The following is a 12,871-nucleotide window of genomic DNA, read 5'->3' on the forward strand; positions in this document are numbered from 1 at the left end:
CTACAGCCCCACAGATACAGAGAGCTAAAGCAGAGAAATCCGCTCCAAAACTGCACAGCTACCCTGCCACCCGATAGCTGACAACATGGGGCGCAAACATAAAAAGCAAACCTACACGGAGCGACCCGCGGCACCCGACATTAGGCTGGCGTTCCAGAGGCCTACACAGGCGCGGCCCGCCAAGATGGCGCCGGACCCGCAGAATGAGCTGGAGACGTCTGATGACTCCCAGGAAGAGAGGGATTCCCAAGCCTCACTCCCAGGCACCACTCACAGGTCTGATTCAGAGGAGGATGACTCCCCAGCTACGAAAGGGGACATCAGGAAGCTGCTGACAGACCTAAGACAGGTCTGGAAGGCCGATCTGAAGGAGACCCAAGCTGAACTAGGGGTCTTGCAGCAGAGAGTCCAGGAGGTGGAGACCAGAGAAAAGTCCAGAGATATCCAACTCCGAGACACCAAGCAGCAAGTGGAAGGCCTTACTGAGCAGGTCCGGCGCTTGCAAGGAACGGTGGTGACACTCGAGACCAGACACCGCCGTCGTAACATACGCCTCAGGGGCATCCCCGAAACAGTTGGCGGAGAGGACCTGCTGCCCTTTGTCCGGAGACTTACCGCCTCCATGGGCCTCAAGTGTAACTCAGACACCCCACTGATACTATCCGCCTTCCGGGTGCGCAAATCACCAGCAGCACCAGCTGGTGCCTCCAGAGACACGATAGCTACCACCAGAGACATAGCGGCGAAAGCCGCCATCATGGCCGGATCCAGATCTTTGGGGTCGGTGAAATTAGAGGGAAGCGAGATAGACATCTACAGTGACCTCCCTTTCGCTGTGCTTGCTGCACGGAGACAACTAGTACCGGTCACAAAGAGGCTGAGAGAGCACTCCGTCCGATACCGATGGAGCACAGACGGCTCACTGGTGGTACAGCAGGGCACTGACGTACTCACATTGACCTCAGGGGAGGACCCAGAGACTTTCCTCACGAAGTTAGGCTTGCTAGTCAACGGACACCACAAGCGAACCGAGAAACGTAACACTTAGCTCTTGCAAGGCTTAGCTATTACAACACTGTGATTCATGTGTTTATATGTGTATATAGTTCATAGGAGTTGTTTATACGCCTAACCTACTACCCCATACATAAGCCCTAACAACCTGTCTTCATTAGCGCAGAATGCGTCAGTAGAGAACGCAAAACTCAAGCAACCTCACTAAGCAGAGGGCAAAGTATAAAAATATAAAAGTAGAAAATGCATTCTGGCACCTAGCAATTTAGTGTACATGTTTCACTACTACTGTGATTATTACCATGTTTGTAACCCAGCGATATGCTACATGATCTTGTTATAACCTATTCAATAACCAATATAATGGAAAAATGTATACTGTGTGTACAAAACCCAATAAAATACAAATTTAAAAAAAAAAAAAATTCTTAATTCTTAAAAACGTAATACTTATTTTTTTGATATTTTGATATGTCTGGGAAGGATTCTATTTTATCTTGCCGAGTAATATCCGCAAGAGTAATTTCATTTATTTTAGGTAATTGTTTTAAAGATACATCTACCATGTTATCTTCTAAAGAAACTAGAAGACAAGTCTTTATGATTTTATGTCCTAAACCCATATTTTTCTTTATTTCATCCCATACCTGGATTATTTGAGCTAGTATGGAAGATTTGTTGTGTATTTGATCCGTGAATTTTTCACAGATTTTGCACCATAAAAAAATTCTAGTCTTTCTATAGTCACTGTCTCCTATTCAATCATATACCAAGGTTCCGTTTTCAATGTGTCTACTTGTAAATAATATAAATTCCTGATAATATTGGCATAATATGTATGTTTGATAATCTGATCATTTAGATCTCCCTTACGTTGTTTCTTCGCCATGACCAATGCACTTATCCTAGGTTGGTTTACATACATATATATATATATATATATATATATGTTACAAAACTGGCTTGGATCATATCCAGCCACCTCTTAGGGATCTTAGGCGATAGCATCATGAATAGGTAAGACCATTTTGGGATGATATATGAATTAATGGTATTAATTCTACCGAGCTATGATGATTCCACCGATCGCCATTCTTTCAAGCTTTTGTTAGCGTACTTCAATAATTTTAGAACATTAACTTCCATCGTCCTTTCTAACTTTGCCGATATTTTTCCAAGATAATTAAATTCTTTCTTTGTCCAAATAAAATTGAATTGTTTGTTTAACCCCTTAAGGACACATGACATGTGTGACATGTCATGATTCCCTTTAATCCCAGAAATTTGGTCCTTAAGGGGTTAAGTCTTCAATGATATTGTCTATGTTAATGGTTAGTGCGGTCATTTTTGACACATTTAATTTGTAATTTAATATAACACTATAGTTTTTTATTTCTTGCATTAGACATGGAAGAGAAGTTGTGGGCGACGTTAATGAGATCAAGATGTCATCAGCATATAAATATATTTGCGTGTCCTGTTCTTTGATACTAAAACCTTGTATCCCTTTTTTCTCTCTGATATTCATTGCTAATGGCTCGACCGATAGAATATAAAGCAGAGGAGACAGGGGACAACCATTACATAGATCGAACCATCCTGCAAAAATATTAGCTCGAATCGTCCTAGCAGAGGAATTCATATACAATGCCATTATAGCTCCATGAATCCATCCCTCTAAACCAAAAAAAAATCATAAAACATTGCCTAGATAGTCCCAATTGACCCTGTCAAAGGCCTTCTTCTGCGGCTAAAACAGCACCTGCTAGATTGATCCAGTATATCCAGGATTATTCTTGTTCAATTGCTAGCAGATCTACTTGGTACAAAACCTATTTGATCTAAATGCACATTTTTTTTTTATTATTAACTTAATTTGCTCAGCTATTATAGAGGCATATCATTTCATATCAATATTTATTCGTGATATTGGTCTATAATTGCTCACATCTGTTGCGATTTTGTTGGGTTTTAATATCCGCAGAAGATTTGCCGGCAATAACTCTTTGGGAATTTTTTTTACTTATAGCCATTTCATTAAACAAGGTGGTCAGAGGCTGAATAAGTTCTGTTTTTAATGTTTTATAATATAGATTACTAAATCTATCCAGGCCAGGTGTTTTATACGCATCTAATTTTTCTATTTCTCTTTCGACTTCATTAGTGGTAAAATGGGCATTTAATATTTGTCTTAATCTTTTTTTTTTTATATTCTTATATTTTAAATAACACATTTTTAAAATTGGAATATACAGTACACAAAACATAAAGGAATAGCAAAACATAATTTCATCATATTACATTTTAATTTGGACAAAATCTCCAACATTTGATACAAACTTTTAATTTCCTAATTAGTCAAGGTTGGTCATTTGTAATTCAGTATCATAAAATGAAATCTCATTCCCTTATCATTTTTCACCTAAAATGTTGACCGATATCACAAATTTCCTGTCTAATATATATATATCTTACACATTTTATTGGCAGGTACTCTCGGATGGCAGCTACGTTAAGCGTGGAAGTGATAAGACAAATTACTTCATAATGGTAGCTATGCGAGTGGTCATTCTTACTAATGATGTCATGCCTAGCCTGATGAAAGCCTGCATAATTTCTGTCCGATATTCTGCTGTCCGTCGCCAGTCAGAGTTAAAACCAGGGTATGTTCATTTGCCATGACTTAGAACAGAGTTTAATGTTTGAAGGGGCTCTTAGAGCATGGATTATCTGAAAGGAACACTTACAGTACAGCAAAAATATGGCGAATTCTATTGGTTATGGTGCCAGGACTGCCCAAGCACTCTCATAAGCAACTAGGTTTGACTACTTACCTGGAGTCTGCTGGGCACCAGTCACTTCCTGCTGTAAGAACTGAAAGATGCTGCATGGAGCATAATTTGCTCTCCTTGCCATGCAGGGTAGAGAGCATTAACTGATCTGTTTTAGAAAATGAGACGGTGGTGCAGGGGCAGCCAAACATTTGTGGCATGGAATCTTCTTTTTATATAGCCAGATCTACCATCTTATCGGCATGACTTTAAAGGTACACTCCAAATATCTAAAGTACCTTAGCTTGCTGAAGCGCTCTATAGGTGAAGATTGTGTTCTTTTTATTCATTTTACAAAAAGTGCCGATTTCAATAGAAATTTGCACTTATATAAACTAACCTTGTTATACAGTCAGGGGGACTGTCAATCAGACAACAGTTCCTGTTATTTTCTTGTTTGGTTAGCTTGGTGGATCTAAACTCAACAGGCAATTGCCCAGGGAACTTGTCTTGCAAAGACTTCTCCCTGGGCTGCATCGGGTAATCTGCCAAGGTTATTAACTAAAGTACAAATGGCACGGAACCGAATGAGTAAAAAACGTCTGGCTGCATACGGGGTCATTCAAGCAGCAAAATCCAGACCTTGTTTACACTATTTAACAATGTTGGTTTGGTGCTCGATATAGGTCCAGGCTTTAGTCTGACCAAAAGCTGCTAGATGATGGAAATCCAGAGCAGGATGCTACAAATCCAGGCCTGGATTTAAAAATAAAATAAAAAATAAATCAGAACTGCTTGCTCAGTGCCAATAAAGTTAACCCTCAGTAGCATGAGGCTTAAGCTTGTGGCTAGCCAGACGCCACATTGAAAAGTAAAATAAATAAATAAAGTAAATTAGTTTAAAAAGCTTACTGGGGCCAAAATAACACCATTTTCTATGTGCACACCACCTGTCAGAGCCCTGAAGCCAAACAATCAATCACAGTGCTCTGACTGATATTGCATAGCGTAGGATTTTGAGGCACTGACAGCAAGGTCAATTCAGCTTTCTTGGTGCGATTGATAAACAGGAAAATTCAAAAAACACAATTGTAACAAATGAAAAACAAACAATAGACATCACACAAAAAAGCAACAGCAGGATTTGTAGAAACTTCAGAATTGATGAAGTCCCCTCAAGAGCTCCAGATAACATCCCTAATCCGAAAATTAAACTGAAACAGAAGAAAAAAATATGTGAAGGGTATCCTTATGTGAACAAAGGATACATAACATCCAGATGTAAATATCAAAATAGTGTCAAAGATCGAAAATTTCCAAAATATACAGATATGCTGTAATATAAAATCATAGTTAACAAGAGATAATAAAATAAACTATAGCAAGTCATAGAGAGAACAATAAAAATAAAGGGAAAGGAGAGAAAATATTTACTCCTGCCATTATTAACCTTAAGATTACATAGGCTTTAGTGTACCTATTATCTACAATTTTATTACACGAAAGGAGGCTTTATATGTTGTTGCTTCAAAGCACAGAGAAAAGTGAAAAAGAAACAGGAGGAGAAGGTCGAAATTAAAAATTGAGAAACAGATCCTCCCTAGTCCAATATAGACAATACAAAATGTTGGACAAATATGTGTCACAAGAAAAAGCTCAGGAAACTGCCGCACCCCAGACTGAATCTGTAACAAAATTAGAGCGATAAGATTTAGTGCACATATCGGGCCAAGTGATGGTTGAAAACAGCCTGTGAGGATGCACAAACAAAATGAATAGTTGTACCAACCGAGAGGAAAATATGGAAAAGTAACCTCAAGGTACCTAAGAAGGGTAGAAACAACGCAAAGTTTTGGAATATTGTGAAAGAACAGATAAAAATTGAAAGTGGTATTTGATTTCATCTGGCACAAGATCACAGGCGTGCGCAGCCTATTGCATTAGGGTGTGCACCCTCAAGCACAAGCAGCGTGTGTATATATATATATATATACATACACATATATACACACACACAAAGCTGTGTGTGTGCTGTGTGAGGGTGCTGTTAGTGTGATGTGTGTGCTGGTAGTGTACTATGTGGGTGAGGGTGTTTGTGTGTGCGTGCTTGTGAGGGTGCTGTGAATGTACTGTGTGTCAGGGTGCTGTTTGTGTGTGTGTGCACTTGTGAGGGTGCTGTAAATGTACTGTGTGTCAGGGTGCTGTTTGTGTGTGAGGGTACTGGTAGTGTTTTGTGTGTGTTTGTTAGGGTCCTGTTTGTGTTTGTGAGGGTGATGTGTGTGTGGGTGCTGTGTGTCTGTGGGTGTGCTGTGTATGTGTGTGGGTGTGCTGTGTATGTGTGTGGGTGTGCTGTGTATGTGTGTGGGTGTGCTGTGTATGTGTGTGGGTGTGCTGTGTATGTGTGTGGGTGTGCTGTGTATGTGTGTATGTGTGTGGGTGTGCTGTGTATGGGTGTGCTGTGTATGTGTGTGGGTGTGCTGTGTGTGTGTGTGGGTGTGCTGTGTATGTGTGTGGGTGTGCTGTGTATGTGTGTGGGTGTGCTGTGTATGTGTGTGGGTGTGCTGTGTATGTGTGTGGGTGTGCTGTGTATGTGTGCGGGTGTGCTGTGTATGTGTGTGGGTGTGCTGTGTATGTGTGTGGGTGTGCTGTGTATGTCTGTGTGTGTGGGGGGGGTGGAGGTGGGGTACATTACTTAATATCCCCCCTCCCTTCTTACTTTATGTGGGGAGGGGGGATTCTTGTTCCTTGTCCCTGGTGGTCCAGTGGAGGTGGAGGCAGATCAGTTATCCCCCCTCCCTTCTTACCTTATGCCTGGGAGGGGGGCTCCTGCTGCCTTCCATCCTTGGTGGTCCAGAGGAGAGTGAACTCTAGCCCCGCAGGGCTAGAGTTCACCCACGCGAGATCTGAGCGTTGCCGCGGCAACGCTCAGATCTCGCGAGAGGAACCCAGCGGAGCTGCTGGCAATAGCTCCCCGGGTCCTCTCCTGCCTCCCTCACTGCCTGTGAGCCGGTTAGGGGAGGCTGAGAGCAGAGCCAGCGCTCGGATAGCGCCGGCTCTGCATGAGCCGGCTCTGCATGAGCCGGCAGGGGAGATCCTGAGATCTCCCCTGCCGGTCTCAATGCCTAGGCGTGCCGCGGGGATTAGGGTGTGCCCAGGCACACCCGGCACACCCCGTGCGTACGCCTATGCACAAGATGGAAAAAATTACCCCTTTTGAGGAAAAAGAAAACCCACCTCATTGTTTGGCCAATTACAATGAAAGCATTGAACACTAAATCTACATCCCAAAGGTGGCAATATTTAGGAACCAGAGGATGAAAATATTCCATGCCAGATGGAAACTACGAAATGTTTCCATGTTGATGGAAACTACGAAATGAGCAGCGGGTTCCTGGTAAGTCAATTCTTGTAAATCTGGAAACTCTGCTAGAATAAGGTGATCAGTAAAATTGACACTCCCTGTAATTAAATCTGATGTAGAAACCTCACAGCCATGGCAAATAGAGGGAAGGCAATATGCTCCTTGAAGTGACAAAACGTGCAGTAAGGTGTCTAGGGCTGTGCAACCTGGATCCAGAAGAAAGTTGGATATTAGCAATAGGTCTGAGAGGCAATGAACTATGAATGGGTCCCGTAAGTTGTTGAATCAATAAAGGATCCTCTCGTTCACTTGCTATTGCCTTTACAATATCTGAAGAACCAATCCACCATGAGGTTTATTGCTGCTGGAAGGCATTTCACCCTAACAATATAGCTTTTGAAACAAAAAACGATATATGTCCTTTCTAACCTCAGAAACAGCGTGAGGTCATACTGCTCCAAGCTGACTGATATATTGAACTGTGGACACACTGGTGAGATGTTTAGCCAAGCTGCGAACAGCAAAAGTGCCTGATATCAGATCCAAGCAATTGATATATAGTCCTGTATCCACCAACTAAGAACAGCCTGTGGTCTGTGCAGGTCGCACTCCAGCCCCACAGACTGCCATCTGACTCGAGAATGAGTCTGATAACGAAAGAAAGCCCTGCCATTCCAGGCTTTCATATAAAGGCACCACCGAAGTTCCTCCCTGACTTTGTGAATAAGGGAAACAATCGGGCCACAGGCATGACTCCATAGTGCAAAGGACCCATGTAAGTCGCCTGAATGGAGAATGAGAGAAGGCCAACCAAGTGCACCAACATGCAGTGGCATACCTAGGGGGGGGCGCCCTGCCCCGGGTGCCACTGACTAGGGGGGTGCCATGACGTCCAGTGTCATGTGTCACCCCCCCATCATTACGCTGCGGCGGCTGCGCACAGCCGCAGCACCTTTGCGGCCCGGCGGGACTTACTTCAAGGATGAGAAGGGGGAGGAGTGTTGCGGGCCGCGGTGTCACGTAACGTGATGACGTCGTGCGCAGCGCCGTCAGCCCGCCTTCACGGATATTCAGCAGAAGGATCCAATATCCGGGCGGTGAGGCACCCAGTCGCTCAAGGCATCATCAAAATGTGAGTAGTCATTTTATGTGATGGGGCTAAATTAATTAAAGGGGGGGTGGATAATGGATTAATTAAAGAATTAAAGGGGAGGGAGGTTTAATTAAAGGGGGGTGTATTAAGGGGGAAGTGAGGATTAATTAAGGGGGTGAGGATTAATTAAGGGGGGTGTGGATTAATTAAGGGGGTGTATTAATTAAGGGGGGTGTGGATTAATTAAGGGGGCTGTATTAATTAAGGGGGGAGTGAGGATTAATTAAGGGGGTGTATTAAGGGGGGTGTGTATTAATTAAGGGTGTATTAATTAAGGGGGTGTATTAATTAAGGGGGGAGTGAGGATTAATTAAGGGGGAGTGAGGATTAATTAAGGGGGGAGTGAGAATTAATTAAGGGGGGTGTATTAATTTAGGGGGGTGTATTAATTAAGGGAGGAGTGAGGATTAATTAAGGGGGGAGTGAGGATTAATTAAGGGGGAGTGAGGATTAAATTAATTAAGGGGGAGTGAGGATTAATTAAGGGGGGTGTATTAATTAAGGGGGAGTGTGGATTAATTAAGGGGGAGTGAGGATTAATTAAGGGGGAGTGTGTATTAAGGGGGGTGTATTAATTAAGGGGGAGTGAGGATTAATTAAGGGGGTGTATTAATTAAGGGGGAGTGAGGATTAATTAAGGGTGTGGATTAATTAAGGGGGGTGTGGATTAATTAAGGGGGGTGTATTAATTAAGGGTGTGTGGATTAATTAAGGGGGTGTATTAATTAAGGGGGTGTGGATTAATTAAGGGGGGTGTATTAATTAAGGGGGGGTGATGATTAATTAAGGGGTGGACATTAATTAAAGGGGGCTGTGGATTAAAGAATTAAAGGGGGAGGTTTAAATAATGGGGTGCAGGTTTTTTTTGATTAAGGGGGTTGCAGTATTCTATTTATTAAGGGAGGATGTGCACTGCAGATTTTTGTTTTTTGTTAACCCCTTCAGGACCGGCCTGTTTTTGCGATGTTTGTACGTTAAGGACCAGAGCAGTTTTAACACTTTTGTGGTGTTTGTGTTTAGCTGTAATTTTCCGCTCTCTCATTTACGGTTCCCATACAAGTTATATACTGTTTTTTTCACGACAAGAAGGGCTTTCTTTACATACCAGTATATATATTATGTCATATATTGTATTTAAAAAAAATAATAAAATATGGTGAAAAATAAAAAAAAAAACATGTTTTTGGACTTTTACTTGAAAAATCTTTTACTTATCTACAAAAGCTAATGAAAAAAACTGCTAAATAGATTCAAAATTTTGTCCCGAGTTTAAAAACACCCAGTGTTTACATGCTTTATTGCTTTTTTTTGCAAGTTATAGGCCTATAAATACAAGTAGGAAATTGCTGTTTCAATATATATATATTTTAAATGTATCAATAGTGACATTGTTACACCGTTATCTGTCATAAATCCCCGAAACACACCTAACATGTACATATTTTTTAAAGTAGACAACCCAGGGTATTCAAAATGGGGTATGTCCAGTTTTTTTTAGTAGCCACCTAGTCACAAACACTGGCCAAAGTTAGCATTTATATTTGTTTGTGTGTTAAAAATGCAAAAAACGCTAACTTTGGCCGGTGTTTGTGACTAAGTGGCTACTAAAAAAAGCTGAACATACCCCATTTGCAATACCTTGGGTTGTCTTCTTTCGCAAATGGTATGCCATCATGGGGCTAATTCTCATTCCTTGGCTACCATACGCTCTCAAAGGCAACCTAACCAATCTGACAAATTTCAATAAAAAAAAAAAAAGTAAAATCAAGCCTTATATTTGACCCTGTAACTTTCACAAACACTATAAAACCTCTACATGTGGGGTACTGTTATACTCAGGAGACTTCGCTGAACACAAATATTAGTGTATCAGAACAGTAAAATATATCACAGCAATAATATCCTCAGTGAAAGAGCTGTTTGTGTGTGAAAAATGCAAAAAACTTCACTTTCACTGACAATATCATCGCTGTGATATGTTTTACTGTTTTGAAACACTAATATTTGTGTTCAGCGAAGTCTCCCGAGTAAAACAGTACCCCCATGTACAGGATTTAGGGTGTCATAGAAAGTTACAGGGTTAAACACAGTGCTAGCAAATTAAATTATCTGGACTTTTGGCCTGGGTTGGCAGGCAGGTCCCTCAAATTGCAATCATTAAAATTACTTAATTAGGTAAAAATATTACATAAATATGCACGTAGAATTTTAATATATATACATATTTATATATTTGACGTCTACGTGTATATTTATGAAATTATTTATGTAATTATGTATGTGGACATATGTATATTTCGTATTATTTTTATTTATTTATTTATACATAGATATATATATCATTACATTCTAAGTATATTTTGATATAAATATATATATATCAATATCAAAATACTGTTAGAATAAAACTGAATATATATATATAATTTTTTTTTAATTATTAAAAATTATTTTTATTTTTTGTTATTTATTTTTATTAACATATTATTTGTATTTTATAATAATATATATATACCATATATATAGTTATTATATATATTGTATATATTCGTGTGTAATTTAAATATAAGTGTATTTTTATAATTATATACGTATATATAAATATAAAAATACACTTAGTGTGACATTATATATATGATATATATACATATATTATATATAGGTATATATAGATATAATACATGTATATATAGCATATATATACACATATTATTTTTTTTTTTTTTTACACAGATTTTTTTTTTACACTTTATTTTGGATTTTTCACTTGCAGGGAGACTGCCTGTCAGCACAGACAGTCCCCCTGCAGGCAGACACATGGACACCTATTGCGGTCATGTGATCGAGTGATCACATGGCCGTGGGGTCCTGATCTGCCGAAGGGGGACTGCCTGGGCAGACAGGCAACCCCCCTGGACCGGGTGGAGCACTGATCGCCGCCGTGGGACCGACGGCGATCAGGTAAGTAGCCCAAAACCGTTATGACGGTTCAGGACCGTCAGCGGTCCAAACGCACGTTTTACCGCTGACGGTCCTGAACCGTCAGCGGTCGTTAAGGGGTTAAGGGGGTGTGCAGGTTTTTTGTTATTAACCCCTTCAGGACCGGCCTGTTTTTGCGATGTTTGTACGTTAAGGACCAGAGCAGTTTTAACACTTTTGTGGTGTTTGTGTTTAGCTGTAATTTTCCGCTCTCTCATTTACGGTTCCCATACAAGTTATATATTGTTTTTTCCACGACAAGAAGGGCTTTCTTTACATACCAGTATTTATATTATGTCATATATTGTATTTAAAAAAAATAATAAAATATGGTGAAAAATAAAAAAAAAAACATGTTTTTGGACTTTTACTTGAAAAATCTTTTACTTATCTACAAAAGCTAATGAAAAAAACTGCTAAATAGATTCAAAATTTTGTCCCGAGTTTAAAAACACCCAGTGTTTACATGCTTTATTGCTTTTTTTTGCAAGTTATAGGCCTATAAATACAAGTAGGAAATTGCTGTTTCAATATATATATATTTTAAATGTATCAATAGTGACATTGTTACACCGTTATCTGTCATAAATCCCCGAAACACACCTAACATGTACATATTTTTTAAAGTAGACAACCCAGGGTATTCAAAATGGGGTATGTCCAGTCTTTTTTAGTAGCCACCTAGTCACAAACACTGGCCAAAGTTAGCATTTATATTTGTTTGTGTGTTAAAAATGCAAAAACGCTAACTTTGGCCGGTGTTTGTGACTAAGTGGCTACTAAAAAAAGCTGAACATACCCCATTTGCAATACCTTGGGTTGTCTTCTTTTGCAAATGGTATGCCATCATGGGGCTAATTCTCATTCCTTGGCTACCATACGCTCTCAAAGGCAACCTAACCAATCTGACAAATTTTCAATAAAAAAAAAAAAAGTAAAATCAAGCCTTATATTTGACCCTGTAACTTTCACAAACACTATAAAACCTCTACATGTGGGGTACTGTTATACTCAGGAGACTTCGCTGAACACAAATATTAGTGTATCAGAACAGTAAAATATATCACAGCAATAATATCCTCAGTGAAAGAGCTGTTTGTGTGTGAAAAATGCAAAAAACGTCACTTTCACTGACAATATCATCGCTGTGATATGTTTTACTGTTTTGAAACACTAATATTTGTGTTCAGCGAAGTCTCCCGAGTAAAACAGTACCCCCATGTACAGGATTTAGGGTGTCATAGAAAGTTACAGGGTTAAACACAGTGCTAGCAAATTAAATTATCTGGACTTTTGGCCTGGGTTGGCAGGCAGGTCCCTCAAATTGCAATCATTAAAATTACTTAATTAGGTAAAAATATTACATAAATATGCACGTAGAATTTTAATATATATACATATTTATATATTTGACGTCTACGTGTATATTTATGAAATTATTTATGTAATTATGTATGTGGACATATGTATATTTCGTATTATTTTTATTTATTTATTTATTCATAGATATATATATCATTACATTCTAAGTGTATTTTGATATAAATATATATATATCAATATCAAAATACTGTTAGAATAAAACTGAATATA

At 39.5% G+C, this 12,871-nt stretch overlaps 1 protein-coding gene across 1 annotated transcript in view; it reads left to right on the forward strand.

Moving 5' to 3' along the window:
* The window catches only part of LOC134568866 (peroxisomal acyl-coenzyme A oxidase 2-like), an 83,258-nt gene that overhangs the window by 45,030 nt on the left and 25,357 nt on the right, over positions 1–12,871 (forward strand). Inside the window, exon 7 of the mRNA XM_063427558.1 lies at positions 3,505–3,677. Coding sequence (XP_063283628.1) covers positions 3,505–3,677 — 173 coding nt within the window. The remainder of the gene's footprint in view (positions 1–3,504; positions 3,678–12,871) is intronic.

This window comes from Pelobates fuscus, chromosome 7, assembly GCF_036172605.1.
Source record: "Pelobates fuscus isolate aPelFus1 chromosome 7, aPelFus1.pri, whole genome shotgun sequence".
In the NCBI taxonomy this organism is placed as follows: Eukaryota; Metazoa; Chordata; class Amphibia; order Anura; family Pelobatidae; genus Pelobates; species Pelobates fuscus.